Source organism: Macrobrachium nipponense, chromosome 4, assembly GCF_015104395.2.
Source record: "Macrobrachium nipponense isolate FS-2020 chromosome 4, ASM1510439v2, whole genome shotgun sequence".
Lineage (NCBI taxonomy): Eukaryota > Metazoa > Arthropoda > Malacostraca > Decapoda > Palaemonidae > Macrobrachium > Macrobrachium nipponense.
Genome location: NC_061100.1, coordinates 46,515,231 through 46,538,114, shown reverse-complemented (window position 1 = coordinate 46,538,114; position 22,884 = coordinate 46,515,231). Strand labels below are relative to the sequence as shown.

Here is a 22,884-nt window from a genome sequence, read left to right as displayed (position 1 = left end):
GGAAAGATTTTTTTTAAATTTACCATAAATCTAAATATTTTGCTAGAGACTTCGAATTTGTTTCAAGATGAAGATAAATGACTGAATATTACTAGACTGTAAGAGTTTTAGCTTACAATTGCGTTTTTCGACCATTTCGGTAGAGTCAAAGTTGACCGAACGTGGTTTTTTTTCTATTTATCGTGATTTCTTGGCTCAGCTCGTGTCGGCCTTTGAAATATCCTTAAGTTCATTATTTCTAGGTAAAATTAATCTAAAATTACCAGAGAAAAAATAAAATCAAGAAAATGTCAGTAAAACTGACTCGCTCACTCTATAAAAGAAGTGTCGGTATGGGAATAGAGGCGAGTGGGATCACTACCACGAGTCATTTACCATTTAGACCTTCCAACATAAAATCCCCACTAGAGAGAGCTGATACTAAAGGGTGGTGCGGCCGCTACTACTACTACTACCGACGCCACGGACAGCAGCGCCCCTAGCGGTCATCCTTAATCTTTAGCTTTACAGCGCTAGGTGCATTTTTCCCTTGTGTTGTTTTTCCCCAGATTATTATCACCCATTACGATGGAACGTGCTGCAATTGCTTCGGCTAAGTTAAGTGCCTCATAAGTAGTATTTCCTGGTATTTCAGTCTTCCAGGGACCAGTATTTTCCTTTTTATAGGTCATATACGGTCTCCCGGTTGACTCGTGGCGGCCGTGTGCCGCCTCGTGTTTTAAGATTTCCCGGTCTCCCATACTGGGACATCTTATGCTTATGGGCTTTTTATATTACGTTCATCGTTTTATTACATCGTTTTTATAGCTAGGACACAGCCCTTTTACCATTTTTCTCTTAGTTTGGTATTTAGGGCTATACTGTGTTTTTCTGGCCCAGCATCCCAGCTCTTGCTCTTCATCGGCTACCGCTGGCTCCGAGTAGTCGACTGTTCTTCGGATCAGTTCGCCTCCTCCTGGGCTTCTTTTTCTTTTACTAAAAGTATCTCTTCTTCCTTTACGATGTATTATCAGTGTTATTTAGGGTGTTAGGCTAGCCTAGGTGCTTTGTGCCATGTGTTGGTACAGGCTGGTTCACGTGGCCCCTCTGTGGTTGTGTTGCTATCGCGGCTTAGGCCACCTGCGATCACGTGTTCCTTCGCACCTTACCCTTCCCCTTCCCTCCATACCATGTGATAGGGAGGGGTCTGGTGGATCTCCTTGGTTGTCACGGCAACCACCGTAGCCTACCTCCCTCTCCCTCCGAGGAGGCCAGGAGTTCCGTACCAGCTGGGGTATAGGGCGACCACTTGTCTCGAGCCGGGTAACGAGTGGGTAGAGTAGCGACGGAGAGAGAGAGAGAGAGAGAGAGAGAGAGAGAGAGAGAGAGAGAGAGGCCACCCCCTCTCTCTCTCGCTCCGTGTTCACGCCGGGACCCCCCCCCCCCCCCCCCCCACATTTTCCTCAATCCCACCCTTCCCCTACCTTAACGGACGGAGCCTCCGCTGAAGCCGGGAGCCCCTTCGGTTATAGGTCCGCCTGGCTCAGCCAGTGGGCGGGGTGGGAGATTACTAGTGGTCTGTTGCTTGCCTACTATATCCTGTTTTTCGCTACTGGAGGAGAGCTCGCTCCTTACCCGGGCACTCCTCTAGTAGACGGGAAGTTCTATACCTCATTATATACGGATATACCCTACTGTTACGATGACTTTTAGTTTTAATTTAATTTTATGTACTATCTCCGTCGTTCTCCGTCGTGGTTTCATGGCCCCTCACCACTCCTGGTTGGAATCTTTTTCCTGTCTCCGGCGTAAGCCTCAGACATCCACCAACCGCCTAGCTAACCACACGTATTACGGCGGGGCTCTAGTTTAATCTAACTTACATGCTCCGGCATGCAGCGGAGTATTTGTTAGGCTGTAAGTGTGCACTCTGATACTCATGTATCTCTCCACTTACAGGCTACCAACTGCCAGGTCCCAGGTTGCAACGCTACATTGTACGACCCCTGCGCCCATGAAGAGTGTAGGACCCACGCCCCGTGTGCCACCAACCACAACGGGCTGATCGTTTGGCACCCGGAGGCATGCACCATCTGCTATGACCTCGTGAGTCAGCTTTTGGGTGGGGTAAGTTTACTCCTGGACATTTCTTAGTCTTATTATTCACTAACCCTTAGTTTTAAGCTTCTTTAAACCGTATCTCCGCCGCTAGAAGCTTCATATCACCTTCTCTTACAGGCTGCCGCCGTGAAGGAAGTCACCCTGGCAACCCTGAAAGCTTGGGTGGGTGGCTTCGGGAAGAACGCCGCCAAGGGCCAGCCTTATATGCTCGACAAGAAGCTGGCCGTCCAGATCTTCCCCGGAGGCAAGGCGACGGGGTATGTGGACCCCATCTCGGCAGCCCCACTCATAGCTTCTATTCAGCAGGAGGTGCAGCAGGCGTTCGGGTCCGTCTCGACGTAGGAGCCGGTCCCAGATGTGGCCAACCTGGACCTTAATATCGAGCCTATGGCGGTAGGGGCAGAGGATTTGTTGGTTGAGGTAGGTGTGTCGGGCGCCCAAGGTCTACCCTTGGGCGCTCCTGGATCTTCTTCTCCTGTTCCTTCTTCTTCTTCCTTCCAAGGCTTCACGGGATCTGAGATCCCTGCTCGTTCTCCCGCTCTCTCTGTACCCCCGAAGGTGAAGGGACAGAGAGAACAGAAGACCCTACATAAGAAGTCTACGATTTCCTACGCAGATGCGGTGAAAACGAGGCCTAGCTCTTCCTATTCAAAGAGCTCTAGAAGCAAGGCTTCTAAGGAGAAGGCTCGCGCTCCGGCCGAGCCAACGCCTTCTCCGGCATCTACCGGATCTACTCCGGTAACTCCTGTTGGGGTGGCGGGACCGAGCTCTTTCGATCCCACCACTTTCTCAGCAGTAGTGATGCAGCAAGTGGGAGAGATGGTTGGCTCTCTTGGTTCCAAGTTTGAGCAAATGTTTGCACAGCTGTCAAACACGATCAACCAGTCCGGTCAGTCCATCCAAGACCTCTCTAACCGAGTTAGAGAGCATGACGACCGCTTTGCTGGCCTCAATCAGGCCCCTCAGCCAAGCTCCCCTGTAGCAGGTACTGGTCTCTTACAGCTACCTCCTTACGAATCCCTACCAGCCTTCTCTATGGATAATCCATGGAGAGTGGCCGCTTATGCCCCCTTCAAGGACGGCATGATTTCTATCCCGGAGTGTGGAACTCGAAGGATTGAGGACTTCGAGTTCTACCCTCCCGGACTGACTCAGCCTTTCATAGGGTATGCTAGGCTGACCGTAACTGCTCTCAATAGAGAAGATAAGATCTCCCGAGAGACTGTGCTATATAGTAGGGATCATGCACAGAGGGAATGGGTTCACTGCCTGGAGGATTGGGACTGTACCAATACCAAACTCCAGGCATTCAAGAGTCCCTTTACTATCTTCGCCACGGAGGAGGAGGCTTCTCTTCCGTTCGCTACTAAGGTAGTAGAAGCGACTCTACAGGCAGTCCTCAAAGACGAGCCCATGCCACAGTTGAGGGAGGCGGAATCTACATCTCCGCTCTTCCCGGCCTTCGGAGAATTGTGGGAGAACTTACCTGCCACTTTCTCAGTAGGTAAGCTGAAGCCAGACTGCGCGCAGAGTTCGATGCCCGTACAAGATTTGGGAGGTCTCTTAACTCCCTTATCATTACGGAGATGACTGCCCTGTCCTATGCTACAGAACCGTTGTTCAAGATACTGGCTAAATCCCAGCTCCAGACGGTTCAAGCCGATGCTTTTGACTTCTTCTTAGCCAAAAGGAACTGCCGAAAGCATGTCTTGCAGGAGGCAACTATCAGGCATGAGCCTAATAGACTCTTAGCTTCCAGCATGTGGGGTGCGGACCTCTTCCCAGAGGCCTCTGTGAATGAGGTGCACCACGAGGCTGCTAGGCTTAACCAGAGCCTTAGAGCCAGATGGGGCATCTCTTCCAAGAGGAAACAAGAGACCACCCCTGCTGCTGGTAAGAAGTTAAAGAAAACGGGTAGGAGATTCCAACCCTACCAAAAACAACAGCAGCAACAGCATTTCGTTCAGGCCGTCCCAGTTACACAACAAGGGACAGCCGTCAACCTCAAAACAGACACAGCCCATTCTCCTGTTTGTTACTCCTTCTCAAAGTCAACCTTCGACCTCTTACGCAGTCTCGCCGGCTTTCAATTCGATGTATGAAAGCCAGGCCTACCCAACCTTCAACAGGTTCTCTAGGGGGCGCAGGGCAAGAGGCCACTTTCGCCAGCGTGGCACAGGAAGAGCTGCAAGAGGCAAGCACTTCAGAGGAGGGCGCGGAGGTCAACCCGCTCAACAACAGTGGGAGGCTCCCAGGTAGGAGGGAGGGCTGTTTCCTCTTCCGTCACAGGTGGGGGTTCAGCAAATGGGCACAGAGCATCGTGTCCAAAGGATTGGGTTGGGGTTGGATCAAAGATCCTCCTCCAATCAAATCATTCCATCAAGTACCATCAAAGGAGTTGACAGATTATGCGGAGGAACTCCTTCAGAAAGGAGCTATTGCGAGAGTCAAGCATCTAAAATTTCAAGGTCACTTATTCAGTGTGCCAAAGAAAGGCTCAACAAAAAGAAGGGTAATCTTAGACTTGTCAAAGCTAAACTCTTTCATTCGTTGCGACAAGTTCAAAATGCTCACCATCTCGCAGGTACGGACCTTACTTCCCCGTGGGGCCGTCACAACCTCTATCGATCTTACAGACGCATACTATCATATCCCTATAGCCAGACACTTCCGTCCATTCCTAGGCTTCAAACTAGGAAATCAGAAGTTCTCATTCAAAGTGATGCCCTTCGGTCTGAATGTAGCCCCCAGGGTATTCACAAAAATAGCAGAAGTGGTAGTTCAACAGTTGAGAACTCAGGGATAATGGTAGCAGCATACCTCGACGATTGGTTGATCTGGGCACCAACGGTCGAGGAATGTCTCAAAGCCACGAAGAAGGTAGTACAATTTCTGGAACATCTGGGGTTCCAGATAAACAAAACGAAATCCAGACTCACTCCGGAGTCTCGTTTTCAGTGGCTAGGAATCCAATGGGATTTGTCTTCCCACAATCTGTCAATTCCAGTGGTCAAAAGAAAAGAAATAGCCAAGTCTGTGAGACAATTTCTCAAATGCAAACAAACATCAAGGAGAAACCAGGAAAGAATCCTACTTTCTCTTCAGTTTGCCTCAGTGACAGACATCCTCCTGAAAGCAAGGCTGAAAGATATAAATCGAGTTTGGCGATCGAGAGCAAACGTCAAATCTCGGGACAAGTTGTCAGTAATTCCACAGATCCTTCGCAATCAGCTCCGTCCATGGACAAAGGTGAAGAATCTTGCCAAATTGGTACCCCTTCAATATCCCCTTCCAGTGTTAACCATTCACACGGATGCCTCCCTGTCCGGTTGGGGGGGATATTCTCAATTCAAGCAAGTTCAGGGGACTTGGTCAGTTCAGTTCCGCCAGCTCCACATAAACGTTCTGGAAGCAATGGCAGTATTTCTTACCCTGAAGAGACTCGAAGTCTCATCTAAGACTAGTTTTGGACAGTGCAGTGGTAGTACATTGCATCAACAGAGGAGGGTCCAAATCCAAACACGTGAATCATGTCATGATAGCCATCTTTGCTCTAGCAGACAAGCACAGATGGCATCTGTCTGCCACTCACCTGGCAGGGGTAAGAAATGTGATAGCGGACGCTCTGTCCCGGTCAGTCCCTCTGGAGTCAGAATGGTCCCTAGACGACAGGTCATTCCAGTGGATATGCCGGAGAGTCCCAGGTCTCCAAGTAGATCTCTTCGCCTCACAAGCGAACCACAAGCTCCCTTGCTATGTGGCCCCCAACCTGGACCCTCTGGCCTATGCCACGGACGCCCTGTCGTTAGACTGGAATCAATGGAGGAAAATCTATGTATTTCCTCCAGTGAATCTTCTTTTGAAAGTCTTGAGCAAGCTGAGGACTTTCAAGGGACTAGTAGCTCTGATTGCTCCAGACTGGCCAAAAAGCAACTGGTATCCTCTGCTTCTGGAATTGGGTCTCCGACCTCAACGGATTCCCAATCCCAAGCTGTCGCAATCAGTACAAATGAGGACTGTGTTCGCTTCCTCAGGAATTCTTCAGACCCTAACTTTATGGACTTCATGAAGTTTGCGGCTAAAAAAGATGCTAACATTGATCCACAAAACATCCTCTTTCTAGAATCAGATAAAAGAGAGTCAACTATTAGACAATATGACTCAGCTGTTAAAAAATTAGCATCCTTCCTGAAAGAATCAAACACTACGACCATGACAGTTAACTTAGCTATATCCTTTTTCAGGTCCTTGTTTGAAAAAGGCTTAGCAGCTAGCACTATTACTACTAATAAATCAGCTTTGAAGAAAATCTTTCAGTTGGGTTTCCAAATAGACCTAACAGAATCTTACTTTACGTCTATTCCCAAAGCCTGTGCTAGACTTAGACCTTCTCAAAGGCCTACTTCAGTTTCATGGTTCTTAAATGATGTCCTCAAACTAGCCTCAGATACTGACAACTCGTCTTGCACATTCATAATGCTTCTTAGAAAGACGTTATTTTTGTTAAGCCTGGCTTCAGGAGCCAGAATTTCAGAACTGTCGGCTCTATCCAGAGATGCGGGTCATGTGGAATTTCTCCCTTCAGGAGAAGTTCTACTTTCTCCGGATCGTAGCTTTTTAGCTAAAAATGAGGATCCCCTTGCAAGGTGGGCTCCTTGGAAAGTCATCCCACTTCCGCAAGATCCTTCTCTCTGCCCAGTATCAACTTTAAGAGCCTTTCTATCTCGTACATCCTCTAGATCCTCAGGTTCTCTCTTTATGAGAGAAAAAGGTGGCACTTTATCAGTGAAAGGAATCAGACAACAGATCCTTTACTTCATTAAACAAGCCAACCCTGATTCATTTCCAAAAGCACATGATATCAGAGGAGTAGCCACCTCAATTAATTACTTTCAACATATGAACTTTGAGGATCTTAAAAAGTATACTGGATGGAAATCACAGACAGTCTTTAAACGTCATTACCTGAAGTCCTTGGAATCTTTAAAATTTTCAGCAGTAGCAGTGGGAAACATTGTTTCTCCTGATACTGCACAGTAGTTGTAGTATAGATCCAGGTCTCCTTTCTACCTACCTCGTCCAACATGCCTCACCCTATTGCCATGCTACTCGGGATACTCTAGCCTTAGCCGCTAGTATCATTTTGGTGGAATGCCCCTTATTTTTTTGCTAGGGACATCCACGTTATGTACATATAATGTACTTCAGTGTTTCTACCCTTATTTTTATGCTAGGGTAGAACACAATGTGTTTGTATATTTTGTAAATATCTAAATTAAGTGAATCATTCTATATTGTTCTTGCCATTACACTATTATGTATCACCATGTCTAGTATAAGCTAATTTTAAGTACTTTTTATTGATTGCTTTCTTTACCATGCCATTGTTTAGTATAAGTTAGCTTTAAGTACTTTTGTTTGTATACTGTAATGCTCTTGATTCACTTATATTATATTACCTTTTTTACTATTGAGTTTCATTTGTCCTTTTTCCCATCTTGTCTGTTTCTCTGGTACTATTTCATAGGCCGACACGAGCTGAGCCCAGAAAAGGGATTTTGACGTAGGAAAAATCTATTTCTGGGTGATTGGCTCGTGTCGCCCTATGAAACCCACCCTGTTTCCTTTTACCCACCCTACAGGACAAGATGTTCATAGATTAAGGATGACCGCTAGGGGCGCTGCTGTCCGTGGCGTCGGTAGTAGTAGTAGTAGCGGCCGCATCACCCTTTAGTATCAGTTCTCTCTGGTGGGGATTTTATGTTGGAAGGTCTAAATGGTAAATGACTCGTGGTAGTGATCCCACTCGCCTCTATTCCCATACCGACACTTCTTTTATAGAGTGAGCGAGTCAGTTTTACTGACATTTTCTTGATTTTATTTTTTCTCTGGTAATTTTAGATTAATTTTACCTAGAAATAATGAACTTAAGGATATTTCATAGGGCGACTCGAGCCAATCACCCAGAAATAGATTTTTTCTTTTATATGCAAATATTTCAAAAATGAGAAAAGCTACAACCTTCAATTATTTTTTGTTGTATTCTACATGAAATTGTACACATTTTCATATATAAAACTTTATGTAACGGCTAATTTAAAATGGTGCAAACATTACCACAATCTCACATATGATTTTTTCGGAAGAGTTACCGCGCGGACGTAAAGAAAATGTCATTTTTTTCATAAATTCACCATAAATCGAAATATTGTGCTAGAGACTTCCAATTTGTTGCAAAATGAAGGTAAATGCTTGAATATTACTAGAATATAAGCGTTTTAGCTTACAATTGCGTTTTTTGACCATTTCGGTAGAGTCAAAGTTGACCGAAGGTTGAAATTTTGGCAATTATCGTTATTTATATGAAAATATCTTAAAACTGATAAAAGCTACAACCATGGGTTGTTTTTAGTTGTATTGTGCATGAAATTGCACACATTTCCATATATAAAACTTTATATAACGGCTAATTTTAAAATGGTGCAAACATTACCACAATCGCATGTATGATTTTTTTCGGAAGAGTTACCACGCGGACGTAAGGAAAAAGTTTTTTCATAAATTCCCCATAAATCAAAATATTGTGCTAGAGACTTCCAATTAGTTGCAAAATGAAGGTAAATGATTGAATATTACTAAAATATAAGAGTTTTAGCTTACAATTGCGTTTTTGGACCATTTCGGTAGAGTCAAAGTTGACCAAAGGTTGAAATTTTGGCAATTATCGTTATTTATATGAAAATATCTCAAAACTGAGAAAAGCTACAATCATGAGTATTTTATGGTTGTATTCTACATAAAAATGCGCAAATTTTCATATATAATACTTCATGTAACGGCTAATTTACAATGGTACAAAAATTATGTCAAAGTGACGAAATAATTTCCGAGATGTGTCACAGATACTTTTTAGTGTGGCAAGAAAGAAATTCGCGCTTGCGCGCCTGCGTAACGATTGTAAACAAAACAACACCTTGATCCGTGAACTCCCAGCATCCCCCAAGGCGCGTGATTCAAAAGTTTTAGGCTGGTAGGCCTCCTATAGTATTTTCCGCGAATTTAAAAAAAAACTTTTGTAAGTCGACGTAAAATACGTCCAGTCGGCACACGAGACAAAAAATGTTGACGTAAAATACGTCCAGTCGGCAGTAAAGGGTTAACATGCAATATCTCAAAACTATGTTTTTCAGTATATGGGTCGCTTTAAAACCCTAAGACTTTTTTATTTGTAGTCCTATTTTCAAAATTCAAATACCATTGAAATCCTTGATAAATTCTACATCGAAAAAATTGGAAGAATTTTAAAATTATTTCAATTTCTATTTTTTATTAATTTTTTAATTAATTAAATCAAAAAAATAATTATTTTTATATCGATGAATTTTTTTATTTTATTTATTTATTTTTTTCTTTCTCAATTCATTGGATAGAGCAACTCTTTGTGAGTATTAATTCCTTTAGTTATTAAAATTTAGTTAAAATCTAAGGAAGCCTTAGGGTTTTAAAGCAATGCATCTAAAAATCGGGAAAAAATTAATATAAAAAAACGAATGGATAGAAATTTATGAAACTTTTTGTAGTAACTTTCCATTAGGTGACTTATAAATGGGTAGCAAAACATAATTGTTCCAGGCAATATTTTGATACCCTCCCACCCAACTGAGGCGGTCCCCTTAAAAGTCAAGGAATAGATGCATATTTGTTATGTTTGTATTTTAGGAGGGTCTCTTGGTGTTTCAGCAAGTACAGAAATATGTACCGATAACCAGACAACAGCACCATCTATTAACGAAAAAAATAACCAAGTCTAGTTCACTTATTTACATATATTTCCAACTGTCTTTTTTCACTAAAATATATGCATACAGAATGAGAGACGAGGAGAGATAGAGAAGAGAGAGAGAGAGGAGAGAGGAGAGATGGAGAGTGAGAGACGAGAGAGAGAAGGAGGGAGATAGAGCGGACAGAGAGAGAGACAGAGAGAGAGAGACGAGAAGAGTCATAGAGAGAGTGGGGTTAGAGAGATGATGAGAGAGAGAGACGAAGAGAGAGACGAGAGAGAGAGAGAGAGAGAGAGCGACGAGAGAGTGTTACATATATATTGAAGCACAGTAACTTGCTGGAGACAAGAATTCAAAGGCACTATGGCTGGGGCAAGATTGTTGAGAGTTGCCAAAGCATGAAATTTGGTTTATAAAATATTTTTATGGTGATTACAGATGAAACATCAACAGTGATAAAATATTCTCTTGTGTGTGCTGTTATAATATGTATGATAATCAAAGTCAACCAAACTTGTATAATGAAATACAGTACAATAAATCTGACAAAATGACAAATAGGGTAAAGGCACCTCTCAATCTGTCGTGAAATTCCTGTTTTATTTATTTTTGTGTTTTTTAATGTTTATGTTACAGTAATTGATATTGTTTTCATAAAAGGACATATACAGTGCAGATAATATATATATTAGTATATATATATATATATATATATATGTATATATATGATATATAGATATATATATATAATATATATATATCTATATATAGTTTTCATTAAAGGACATATACAGAGCAGTAAATATATATATATATATATATATATATATATATATAATATATATATATATATATATATATGAGAGAGAGAGAGAGAGAGAGAGAGAGATACTGTACACTGTAGTAGCCTGAAGGTTTTGAACTGCCTAAAGAATGAAATTCAGATTTTAAATATTTTTATGGTGATTAGATCAATACAGAATAAATTCTGCAAGTGAAATATCATGTTATAGATATTTTGCTGTATATGTATACCGAGAGAGAGAGAGAGAGAGAGAGAGAGAGAGAGAGAGAGAGAGAGAGAGAGAGAGAGAGAGAGAGAGAGAGAGAGATATGGCACAAGAATTTTTAATAAATTTATGGGAGATGGAGAGGACTAACCCAAAAACAATGTAACCCAAGAACTTACTGTAGTAAATCATATTTTTTAACCCACGAACTTACTGTAGTAAATAATGTTTTTATTGTAAATGTATTTTTACATAATCACAAAAACACTAACATGATATACAAACTTAGCATTCTATTTGGTGTTACGTACATGTCACATCGATCCTAAATACCCTAAAATATGTACCTGTACAGTAAATATAATTTCAAAATAGTCTTACAACACAGGAAAATATCAACATGTATGTATATGTAAAATGTATGCCCAGTGTATTACAATCTGAGCACAATGATGCTCAAAGTTATGTAGACCAAAGCAATAGTGCACGCCTTAATGATAGGGGATACTTAAGAGTAACAGTTGCAGGTTGGTACTAAATTTTGCAACATGACTTTGAAATTATATTAGGGTGTTCTGAGATGATAGTGTGAGGTATATTTTGTTTGAACTGTCTAGTTTTGCAATGAATTGTTAAAATAGGCAGTTAAAATCGTTTTTTGGGGGTAATTAGCCTACTTAAGAGCAACAGTAGTAGGAGAGTACTGTAGTTAAGGGTGCTTTGGGTGTTTTGGGATGATGGTTTAGGGTGTATTTTTATTTGAAATTTATTAAATAGTTTTAGTAGGATAATTTAGGGTATATTTTTGTTTGAACTATCAAATTAAGCAGTGAAATGTTAAAATAGGCTGGATTTGTTTATTTTCGTGCTTTTTGTTTATGGTACAGTAACTCATATTATTTTCATTACAGGATATGTACAGTACAGTAAATACTCATACAAGAAAGACAAAAAAATTGCTGCAGTACTCATGCCTGGAGGTTTTGAGTTGCCTATATATGAAATTTGGATTTTCAAAATTTTTATGGTGATTAGATCAATATGTACAGTATATGTAAATAAATTCTGTAAGTGAAATAAGTAACGTGTTATAAAAACTTTGCTGTGTTTCTGTGTTTTCTCATTAAAGAGAGAGAGAGAGAGAGAGAGAGAGAGAGAGAGAGAGAGAAGAGAGAGAGAGAGAGAGAGAGAGAGAGAGAGAGAGAGAGAGAGAGAATTTTAAATAAATTTATGGGAGATAGTGAGGACTAACTACAAAACAACGTACACCAATAACTTAGTGTAGTATTTAGATGATTTTTGAATTTGTACGTAATCACGAAAAAACATAGCATAACAAACCTAACATTCTGTTTGGAGGTATGTGTGTGTGTCCCATCCTTCTAAACTACCTAAGTAATATAATCTATACAGTAGTATTATCCCAAAATACATACCTGCACAGTAAATATCACTTCAAATTCATCTTACAACACAGGAAAATATCAATAGATATACATCCATAAAATGTATGCCCAGTGCATTACAGTATGTGCAGAATGATACACAAAGTTATGTAGGCTGAAGAAAATGTGTGTATTTGAATGATATGGGAAGAGTAACAGTTGTATGCTGGTAGTACTTAATTTTGCACATGACTTTGAAATGATATTAGGGAGTTCTGGGTGATAATTTGAGGAATATCTTTGATTGAACTGTCAAGTTATAAGCATTTTAAAGGTATATATAGCATACTTAAGCATAACAGTAGTAGGAGAGTAATGGAATGCAAGATACTTTGGGTGTTTTGGGATGGTGATTTGTTTGAAATATTAAATTGCTGTACTATGATAACCTAAATAAATTTTAGTTTGAACTATCAAATTAAGCAGTGAAATGTTAAAATAGCAAGTTACAAACAATTTTAGAGATGATTTTTGCATTTCCGCAGTAGATTCTGGAACCTATCCCAGCATAAAAATGGGGGCCACTGTAGTGGCTTTCTCAAAATATATTACAAAAGTAATTAACCATATTAAGCATTCATGTAACCTAAACTCCTGTAACAGTTATTAGCTTAGAAAGACTCAAACTTGAAGAAAAAAGTAATAAGATAATGGTTTGCTCATTAAAAACAACTTATTACTGAGGTACTTACATTATCGTTAATGATCCACACCAAAGAAATCATTTCTGTCCGTTGCTTTAACCAGTCATGTGGGTCGTGAATGACTGCAGTCAGGTTAGTTGTATTTGTGGTTGAAATGTGGTTGAGCGTTGGAGGTGCTGTAACATTGGGCTGAACCACTGACACATAGCCATTCAAAAGAGCTGTAAGGGAGCATGGGCAAAATCATATGAATCATGTAAACAATACAAATATTGCCATTCAACTACAAAAATTTTATTTTTATAATAAAATTAAGTATTACATATACTAACCAATTAATTGCATAGCTATAGTTTCAACTCGCACAACAGCTTAAATTTTTTAATTTTGTGGTATTAACACTTTTTTTTTCTTGTGCACGTGACTAGCCCCGCCCATTTCTGGGAAAAGAGAGAAACCACTCAGCAAAGAGCTGCAATTTGTTTGTGCCCAAAATTGCAACCTAATGTCCAAGTGAGAGGATAAGGGAGGGCTCCAATTTTGTAATTACTTGGTAAGTAAATGTAAAACTTAATTTTATCATAAAAATAACATTTTTATATTAGAACTTACCAAGTAATTACATAGCTGAATCCCACATTGACATGAGGTGGGATACATGGACATATTTTACTCCCAAAACTTTAGTATTAGTTATGAAATTGAAAATAAAAAAAAAGTTGCTAGTATTGACGCTATGAGTGTCGTTTCCTTACCTGGTAAGAGAGCTACTGCAGGTAAATACTGCCTCTGATTGGTGCTCATCGTAACCTGTAGTGACATGGTGTTAAGTCTACAAGTTGCCCGACGAGATCAGGGAATCATTCATTGTCACATTCTGGTGGGCAAGAAACTTCTTTAAAACTTCCCTCAAAATGCTGGATGGTGGAAATGCATACAGGTCCTTGTTTGACCAGACCTGTAGCATGGCATCTGTTACCCATACCAGAGGGTCCTAAGCTGGCGAACAGACTAACGGAAGGTGATGATTTCTGGAGGCTGCAAAGAGGTCCAGGGTCAGTTTTCCCCAGTTTCCACAGGTCGGAGCAAACTTGTGGATCCAGGGTGCATTCTGTGGGGAGGACCAGTCTGTGACGGCTCAGTCTGTCTGCCAACATGTTCAGTCTGTCTTGATTAAATTGTGTAATAATCCTAGTTTGATTTTGGTCTGCCAAGGTAAAAAAGGGACCTCACTGCCTTACAAAGTGAGAAAGATTAAGTCACTCCTTGCTTCTTGATGTAAAACAGGGCTGTGGTGCTGGCCAAATGGACAGCCACTGTCTTACTGAAAATCTGTCGCTGAGTATTGCAGTCCCAAATGAATCGCCTTCAATTCCTTGATATTGTGTAATTTTTTCTGCTCCAGGGACCATGTCCTGGAAACTTCTTTGTTTTCCATGAGAGCTCCCCAACCTAAGCTTGATGTGTCTGAGTTGAAGTCTAGGTCAGGGCTTTCAAACACCACCATTGCAAGTCCCTCTTGATTTCCTGAGTTACAAGAAACACAAACGAGTCTGGATGCACTCGCCTGTTCCAGCTGGCCCTGAGGAAGAACTGCAACTATCTCACGTGGAGTCTTCTAGAGTGGCAAACTGCTCTATGGAAGCTAAAGTTCCTTGAAGACTCTTCTACTTGTTGGCTGAGCTGGATTAGAGAGAGGCAAATTCATTCACTGTCTGCAGGCATGATTCAGCTCTCTTGGGGACAGAACTCTCAAAAACTGAGAGTTGATTGTCATCCCCAAATAAAGTATTTCCTGTGTCAGAGTCAGCTGGGACTTCTGCATGTTGACTAATAATCCTAACACTTGGGCTATGAGAAGGGTCCCCTAAGGTCCTCCGCACACTTCTTCTAAAGGGATCGAAGTGCTATGACGGGGCAAGGCAAGAGCTCTTGTGGATCGTTGTCCATAAAGTCATTTAGTGAGGGAATGGAAAACTAAGCAAATCTGTTAACATGAATGGAAGGATTCTGAGTCTTAGACACAAATCCCGGGACAAATTCGAAGGCTACAGAACCCCAACCCCTGGTACATTTTACATAAAAAGCCAGGCCATTGACTTCCCCCACTCTCTGCAATGAAGCCAAGGCTAACAGGAAAACTGTTTTGAGGGTCACCTCCCTGTCTGATGACCGACGCAGTGGTTTGTATGAGGCACAAGTGAGAATACTTAGCATCAGTCAGATCCCAGGTAGGAGGTTTGAGTTCTCTACGAGTCTAAGAGAGCAAGATTCCTCAAAGCTTTTAGGTTCACTTCTTTCAGATGATGAACGAATCCCAAGGCAGTCCTGCAACCCTTAAAAGCATAAACAGAAGGGTGTTTTTCTGTTCCGAGGAAGAACAGGAAATCAGCTATCTGCTAAATAGAAGTTCTGAGAGGAGAGAAACCCAATCAACAACACCAATCTCAGTAGATGGCCCATTTTTGCTGGTACACAGCTGAAGACCTTCTGAGATAGCCAGACATTTGAGTCACTGCTCTGAAAGGAAAGCCTCTCACTTGCAGGATATACTGGATAGTCTCCAGCTGTGAAAAGATAGGGATCCTACCGAAATAATGGTATCTCTCTACATGAGGTTGACAGAGGAGATAGTGCCAAGGGGGTATTTCTCTCGGTACCAGTAAGAGCAGAGATAGCAGACCTGGAAACTACTCTGCTTGGGACCACAAAGAAGCTACTAAGGTTATCTTGAGATTCTGGGTAACCATTACCCTTTTCAGGACATGATAGATTAGGAAAAAAAAATGGGTGGGGATGGGGAGGCGTAGACGTCCAGGTTGTTCGTAGGATGTTGAAGGGTGTCCTCTACCATGGCGAAAAAATCTTGAACCAAGAACAATAGACCTCTAGCTTCCTGTTGAACCTTGTCGCAAAGAGGTCTATCATTGGTCTCCCCCCAGATGAAAATGCCTGTCTGCTATCTCCTGATGCAGAGACCACTCCATCCCTAGAACCTGTCCCCAATGACTTAGCTTGTTGGCCACTACATTCATTTTTGCTGGAATACCTGGCCATGAGGTCCATCAAGTTGTCAATGGCCCACTGATACAACTAGCCTGTTATCAAGCAAAGTTAGCATGACACTAGATGGCCCATACCCTTTTGTTCACATAGGCTACCACTGTTCCAGCGTTGTCTGACAACAGAACAATGGAGCGCCCCATCACCCTTCTTGACACTCCAGGAGAGCTAGGAAGGCCATTATCCGTTTTCAACTCTAGCACATTGACATGAAGTTGACTATCCTGAGGACTCAACATGCCAGAAGTCAGAAGTTCTTGTAAATGTGTCCTCCAAACAACAGAAGAGGCGTTATGGAGGAGTTCTCCAACCAACAGAAAAAGCGTTATGGAGGAGTTACAGGAGTTCCATTTGACAACTTCCTTGAGAGACAGTGAGAGAGAGAGAGGGGGTGTAATTGGTGGATGGATGGTTAACAACTGAATTGGCTGTTGGCAAGTTCTGGGTTGTCTGCTGGTGCGGTTGGAGTTAGTTGATAAATCGTCTTATTGATTTGTTTAATTAGTTGTTAAGTTTGATATTGTTGGCTTTAGAGTTGTGGTGCCTGTGTTGTTAGATTTGTGCTTGTGAGTTTCTCTTGAGTTGTAAGTGAGTGGTTATAGTTCAGGGTTGTTGTTGCTGTTGGGGAGCTATTGTGGTGTCTTGGTGTTGTGAGTGGTTGGGAGTGGGCTTGTGAGGTTGTTGGTTTGCTGTTGTGAGTGGGGTTGTTGGTGAACTGTTGTGGTTTATTGGTGTTGTAGTTATTGTAGCTGTAGTCCTTGGTTGTTTATTGTGGTTGTAGTCCTTGTTTGTTTGCTGTGTTGTTGAGTTGAGGTTGTATTCCTTGTTTGTTATTGTATTCTTGAGTTGTGGTCCTTGATTGTTTGTTGTGTTGTGTGATTGTGGTTCTTGGTTGTTGTTGAGTTGTGTGGTTATAGTTTTTTGTTGTTGGTTGTGTTGGTTTGCTCGGTTGTTGGTCTCAGCGACCTCATCCAGTGGACAGTGCAGCTCCTCGCCCTGAGTGTGTCAAGTAGTTGGTAATTACATATGTTTTGAGAGCTTTTTGTTTTTGGGTTTGTGATCCTGCCACATTATTTATTGGCGCCCAATGTGAGGCTGCTGGTGTGACAGCTACAGGACGGTTGGTGTGGTGGGTTGCGTGATTGGTGAAGGAAAATGAGTATGGAAGGTTTGACTGAAGTGGAAAGGCTGAAGGAGGGAGTTGCAGTTGGCGTTGGAAGCTAAGGAAAGATTAGAAGTGGAGAATGTGAGGAGCTGAAGAGTGAGTTAGATGAAATGAGAGGAATGCTAAGGAGTGCGAAAGTGGAAATGAAAGAATTGGTGAAAGGAATGGAAGAGAGAATGGTTGAGAAAATGAAAAAAAATCTGGAGTAATGATGAATGCAGTGCAGGAGTTGATGAAGGGATTCATGGGAGAGGGAGCAGTAGGAGGTAGGCCTACTGGGTCTTGTGACGGACCAGGAACAATTAAGAAAGTGAAAGATCAAGTGGATGAGAGTATGAGTGATGAAAGTGATAAGGTTGTGGCAAGTGAGGGGAAGAAGAAGACACAGGATAGGGAGAAATCAGAGCAGAAGGGTAAGAAGGAAGTTGAAGGTGAGAAAAGGGCTAAGGGAAAGACTAGTAAGACTGATGAGCAGGGTAAGAAGAGGACAGATGAAGGTGACCATAGAGTTGAGGATAAGGTGCAGGATGAGAGTGATCTGGATAGTTGTAAGTGGGAATTGGAAGGTCGGAAAAAGAAGGGTAAGAAAGGTGTAACTAAAAGTATGGACGTGAGTATGGAAGTGGACTCGCTGTATTCGGAAGAGGGAAAGAAGGGTCAAGATGGAAATAGCGAAAAAGAGAGCGAGATTGGAGCAAGAAGTACAAAAAGCTGTGTATATGAGAGAGGTACCCTGGTGTGCACAATATGAGGAATATGGTAGTAGGGACATAGGGGAATTTTTAAAGGAATATGAGAAGTATTGTGTGGCTAAGTATGGGGACAACAAGAGTGTTTGGGCAAGAGTTAGGTAGCTTTTTGACAGGATTTTTGATGAATATGTAAGAGGTAATGATGAGTGTAGGGAATGTGCCATATGAGAGTGTGAAAGCCAGGATTGTGGAACAGGCAAAGAGGATAAAGAGTACCATTAGATATAGGAGGAAGCATGATTTTAAAGAGGCAAGAACGAATGTTGGTGAGTAGTTGTCAATGTGTGTGTGCAGGTTGGAAACATTGGCTAGGAAAAATTTTGGGGACAGAGGGATAAATGAATGTAAGGTGAATGTAAGAGTTAGTGCGAAAGTTGTTGACGACTGTACCAGAGAGTTATTAGAGTTTATGAACCTAAAATGTAAGGAGAAAATGAGATGGATGAATGAAAGGTTGACATGGAACAACATTTTAGAAATAGTAGAGGATTATGAGTTAGGTAGGTGTATGAAAGAGAGTAGAAGTGTTAGTGTTAGGACTGAAGTAGCTGAGGTTATACCAGTTTAAAAGCTATAGGGAGGCAGTTTTAGAAGGGCTGAGGCAAATGGCAGAGCGAGTGGTTGATAGAAGCGTTAGAGCAAGTGATGTGAGTGTAGTTAGCCCTAAAAGAGATAGAAGTGGGAGAGTCGGAAGAGTAGGGTCCGTTAGTTGTGGGTGAGAGCAGCAGTGTTACAGATGTGGTATGGCAGGACGCAAAAATAATGAGTGTCAGTGGGCGTTAGGGGCGTGTTTCGGTTGTGGGCTAACGGGCCATTTAGTGAGTGATTGTAAGAAAGATAGGGGTGTTAAGTGTTACAGGTGTGGGCAGATAGGGCATAGCAAGTGGATGTCAGGGTACCTGTGTGAACGAGGTTTGCAGTAATGGTGGAAAGAGTGAGCATTATGCTAGGACGTGTAAGGAGCCGCATGTGAAGTGTGGTGAATGTGGAATGGAAGGTCATGTGGAGTGTGTGTGTGGGCGAAAGAGAGTGAGTTAGGCTGGGAATTCGGGAAACTAAGTGAAAAGGGGATTCAGTTGGGTGGGTCCTCTAGTGTGTGGATGAGTGAGTGGTTTAAAGTAAATAAACATGCGCCGAATGTCAGTGAACAAATGGGTCTGTGAGATCGGCAGTTCGTGTTGGTGGAATATGGAAGAAAGTGAAAGATGGTAAGGAAAGGGAATGAAAGGCAGAAACATGAACTGAATGACAGAGTGTGTTAGTGTTAGGGTAAAAATGGTGGATAAGGCGTGTAGTACACATGACTTTGAGGGAAGGAATGATTTTCATAGAGTGTGGGGGTTTGAATTGTCAGGGTTTAGTGTGATTTCAGCAGGAAGGGAATCAAGTTGTGAGGACGTGGTTGGCACTATGAATGAGTCTCTTCAGGAGTTTGGCAGGAGTGTAAATGAGGTAAGTGATTTGGTGGCAGAGTTGCGAGAAATATTAGGACAAGAACTGGAAGATATACATGAAGTAGATGGTAATGGGAGTCGGACTGGAAGTGGTCTGGGAGAAGTGGATGGCAGTGTAACTGAGTGTGTGTATGAGGGCCCTCAAACAAGATCCAGGGAGCCTGCGTCCAAGCATCCATGGGTGTTGCAGAAGGCTATTAAGTGTGGGTGTCGCGAGTGTAAGGAGACATTGTCAAATGTAACGGGGGAGGAAATATGGAGGAATTATGGGAGTTCCATTTGACAATGTCCTTGAGAGAGAGAGAGAGAGAGAGAGAGAGAGAGAGAGAGAGAGAGAGAGAGAGCATAATTGGTGGATGGATGGTTAACAATTGAATTGGCTGTTGGTGAGTTCTGGGTTGTCTGCTGGTGCGGTTGGAGTTAGTTGTTGTGTTCAGAGTTCTGAGGAAGCAGTCTATAATCAGAGCCTGTGATGGTCAGTAGTGTCTGCAGCAGTCTGTGAAGTGTTGAAGGCATTGATGGTCAGTTAGATTGAGTGTTATTGATTTGTTGTTTAATTTGTTGTTAAGTTTGATATTGTTTGCTTTAGAGTTGTTGTGCCTGTGTTGTTAGATTTGTTGTACTTGTGAGTTTCTGTTGAGTTATAAGTGAGTTGTTATAGTTGAGGGTTGTTGTTGTTGTTAGGGAGCTATTGTGGTGTCTTGGTGTTGTGAGTGGTTGTGAGTGGTTGGGAGTGGGCTTGTGAGGTTGTTGGTTTGGTGCTGTGGAGTGGGGTTGTTGGTGAGCTGTTGTGGTTTCTTAGTGTTGTTGTTGTTGTTGTGGCTGTAGTCCTTGGTTGTTTATTGTGTTTGTAGTCCTTGTTTGTTTGCTGTTGTTGAGTTGTGGTTCTATTCCTTGTTTGTTGTTGTGCTGTTGAGTTGTGGGTTTGTGGTCCTTGGTTGCTTGTCATGTTGTTGTTGTGTTTCTTGGTTGTTGTTGAGTTGTGTGGTTATAGTTCTTTGTTGTTGGTTGTGTGTTGGTTTGTGGCAGTTGTTGGTGTCTCAGCAGCCTCATCCTGTGGACAGTGCAGTTCCTCGCCCTGAGTGTGTCAAGTTGTTGGTAAGTACATGTGTTTTGAGTTCTTTGTTTTTGGGTTTGTGATCTCACCACAGCGCCCAAGAACAGAAGTTCCAGAGGGGGTGAATGAAGAGGCACTCCCACTGTCAGGTTTTTATTGTCCAACCACAACAGAAGGTCGCTTTTTACTTCTGCCAAAAGAGGGACCTTTAGCTGAGGAGCGTCCCTTACTGGGGACCAAAATTCCTTCAACCTCCATTACAGGGATTAAAGATGTTGATGGCCATGAGAAACCAGCTTCTCCAGTGAAGTTCAAAGGACTAGGATCACTTGCCACTGCCGAGCTGGTTTTTTTCTGTTTGGACAGGAAGGAACAAGCCACTGTCCTGAAATTATCTCCTCTGGTCTGACAGAAACTCTCAACGACGCTGTATCCAAGACCATTTCCAGGTAAAGAACTCTCTGGCTGAGATGAAAATTGGACTTTTCCAAATTTAACACAATGCCTTAGCTGTGACAGTCGTAGAGGTACCTCAACAGGCGAATCCCTTGAGCATGAGCCCATGTCGAAACTATGGCAAAAACCCTTGTGAACACCTAAGAGGCCATAGTCGATCAAAAGCAAAGGACCTTGAACTGGAAGACTTGCTCTCCCAGACTGATGTGAAGGAACTTCCTGGACTAAGGGTGGATTGGAATCTAAAAGTAGGCATCCTTCAGGCTGCAACTCACGGAGATCCCTATTTCAGAGCGCTGACAAGGACACTGAATCTACTGACCATGCACATTCGACAAGGCCATGTCCCTCCTAGCCAGGAGGAGGTTGGCCCACAAGTCACACTAAGATGGCCTTGATACGAAATGGCTTTAGCTCCAGACTACAACAGCCTGATAAAGGAGTAAGAACAGACTGAACCTCCCTCAGCTCAATCCAATACTATCCTGGACACAGTCTGGAAGATGGTAGAAGCAGTAGCCTCCATAGCCAAGGCCTCTTGCAAAGAAAATGATGGACCTTCAGACCTAACCTTATCAAGGGTCAAACCAAGCTTAAGATGGATCACGTCCAAATTAAGGTGACAAAGCACAGCTGAACTACATTGGTGGAATAATAATTCCTATGCTGCACAAGAGGAGGAGGAAGGAGCTTGAGCCCCAACAAGGGAAGCTCAAACAAAGCTTTAGTATCTTGCCTTGGACAGGCCTCTACACCTAAGATTACTGAACTCACAAATGAGATCAATAACCTCATGTGAAAGAATACAGCCAGTCCCCAGGGTTACGACGGGTTCGGCTTACTACGTTCCGAGGTTAAGGCGCTTTTCAATTATATTCATCAGAAATTATTTCCAGGGTTACGACGCCTACAACGCTCATCTGGCAGAAGAAATATGACACCAAAAATGCAAAATAATAAATATTTGAAGGTTTTTTTGATGTAAAATGCAATAAGAATGCAGCTTACATAGTTTTGAATGCACACAAAGCATTAAAAGTAAGGTTTTCTGGGATTTTTGATGATGTTCCGGCTTACGACGATTTTCGGCTTACGTGTCTCAAGAACGAAACCCCCGTCGTAACCTGGGGACTGCCTGTACAGAAACTCCTGGCTCTTTCCCTCCTCTGGTTCCAGCAAAGGAGATTGACAACACAAAGAAGGTTGGAACAATCCTCATCCTTCCCTAATGGCACTGGAGAGGTTTCCCTAGGAAGCTGGGCACCATGCCTCCCACTGGTTGGAGTGGAGTCCCTGACTACTGAGGATCTAGGAGTCACTGAAAGGCAGTCTCACACACAAGCACAAATACGAACAGAAAGGCAACCAAGGAAATTAAAATAATAGATATATTAATTGTAAAATGTGAAGTAAGGGATTTATGGAAATTAACCCTTTAACGCCGATTGGACGTATTAAACATCAATATAAATTGTCTGTTGGGTGCCGATTGGATGTATAGTACGTTGATATAAACAAGGTTTTTTAAAAATTCACATAAAAAGTTATAGGCCTACTAGGCAAAAACTTTTGAATCACGCGCCTTGGGGGATGCTGGGAGCTGACGGATCAAGGCGTTGTTTTGTTTACAATCGTTACTCAGGCGCGCAAGCGCAAATTTCTTTCTTCTCGCACTAAAAGTTTTAGCTTACAATTGCGTTTTTCGACCATTTCGGTAGAGTCAGAGTTGACAGAAGGTTGAAATTTTGGCACTTATCGTTATTTATATGAAAATATTTCAAATCTGATAAAAGCTACAACCATGGGTTGTTTTTTGTTGTATTCTACATGAAATTGCACACATTTTCATAAATAAAACTTTATGTAACGGCTAATTTAACCCTTAAACGCCAATTGGACGTATTATACGTCAACATAAATTGTCTGTTGGGTGCCGATTGGGCGTATGGTACGTCGA

At 42.2% G+C, this 22,884-nt stretch overlaps 1 protein-coding gene across 2 annotated transcripts in view; it reads right to left on the bottom strand.

Moving 5' to 3' along the window:
• LOC135210906 (uncharacterized) overlaps positions 1-22,884 on the bottom strand; it is a 198,912-nt gene that overhangs the window by 135,865 nt on the left and 40,163 nt on the right. For both annotated transcript variants that reach the window (XM_064243853.1, XM_064243851.1), the window contains exon 3: positions 13,029-13,201. In XM_064243853.1, the coding sequence (XP_064099923.1) occupies positions 13,029-13,201 (173 nt within the window). The remainder of the gene's footprint in view (positions 1-13,028; positions 13,202-22,884) is intronic.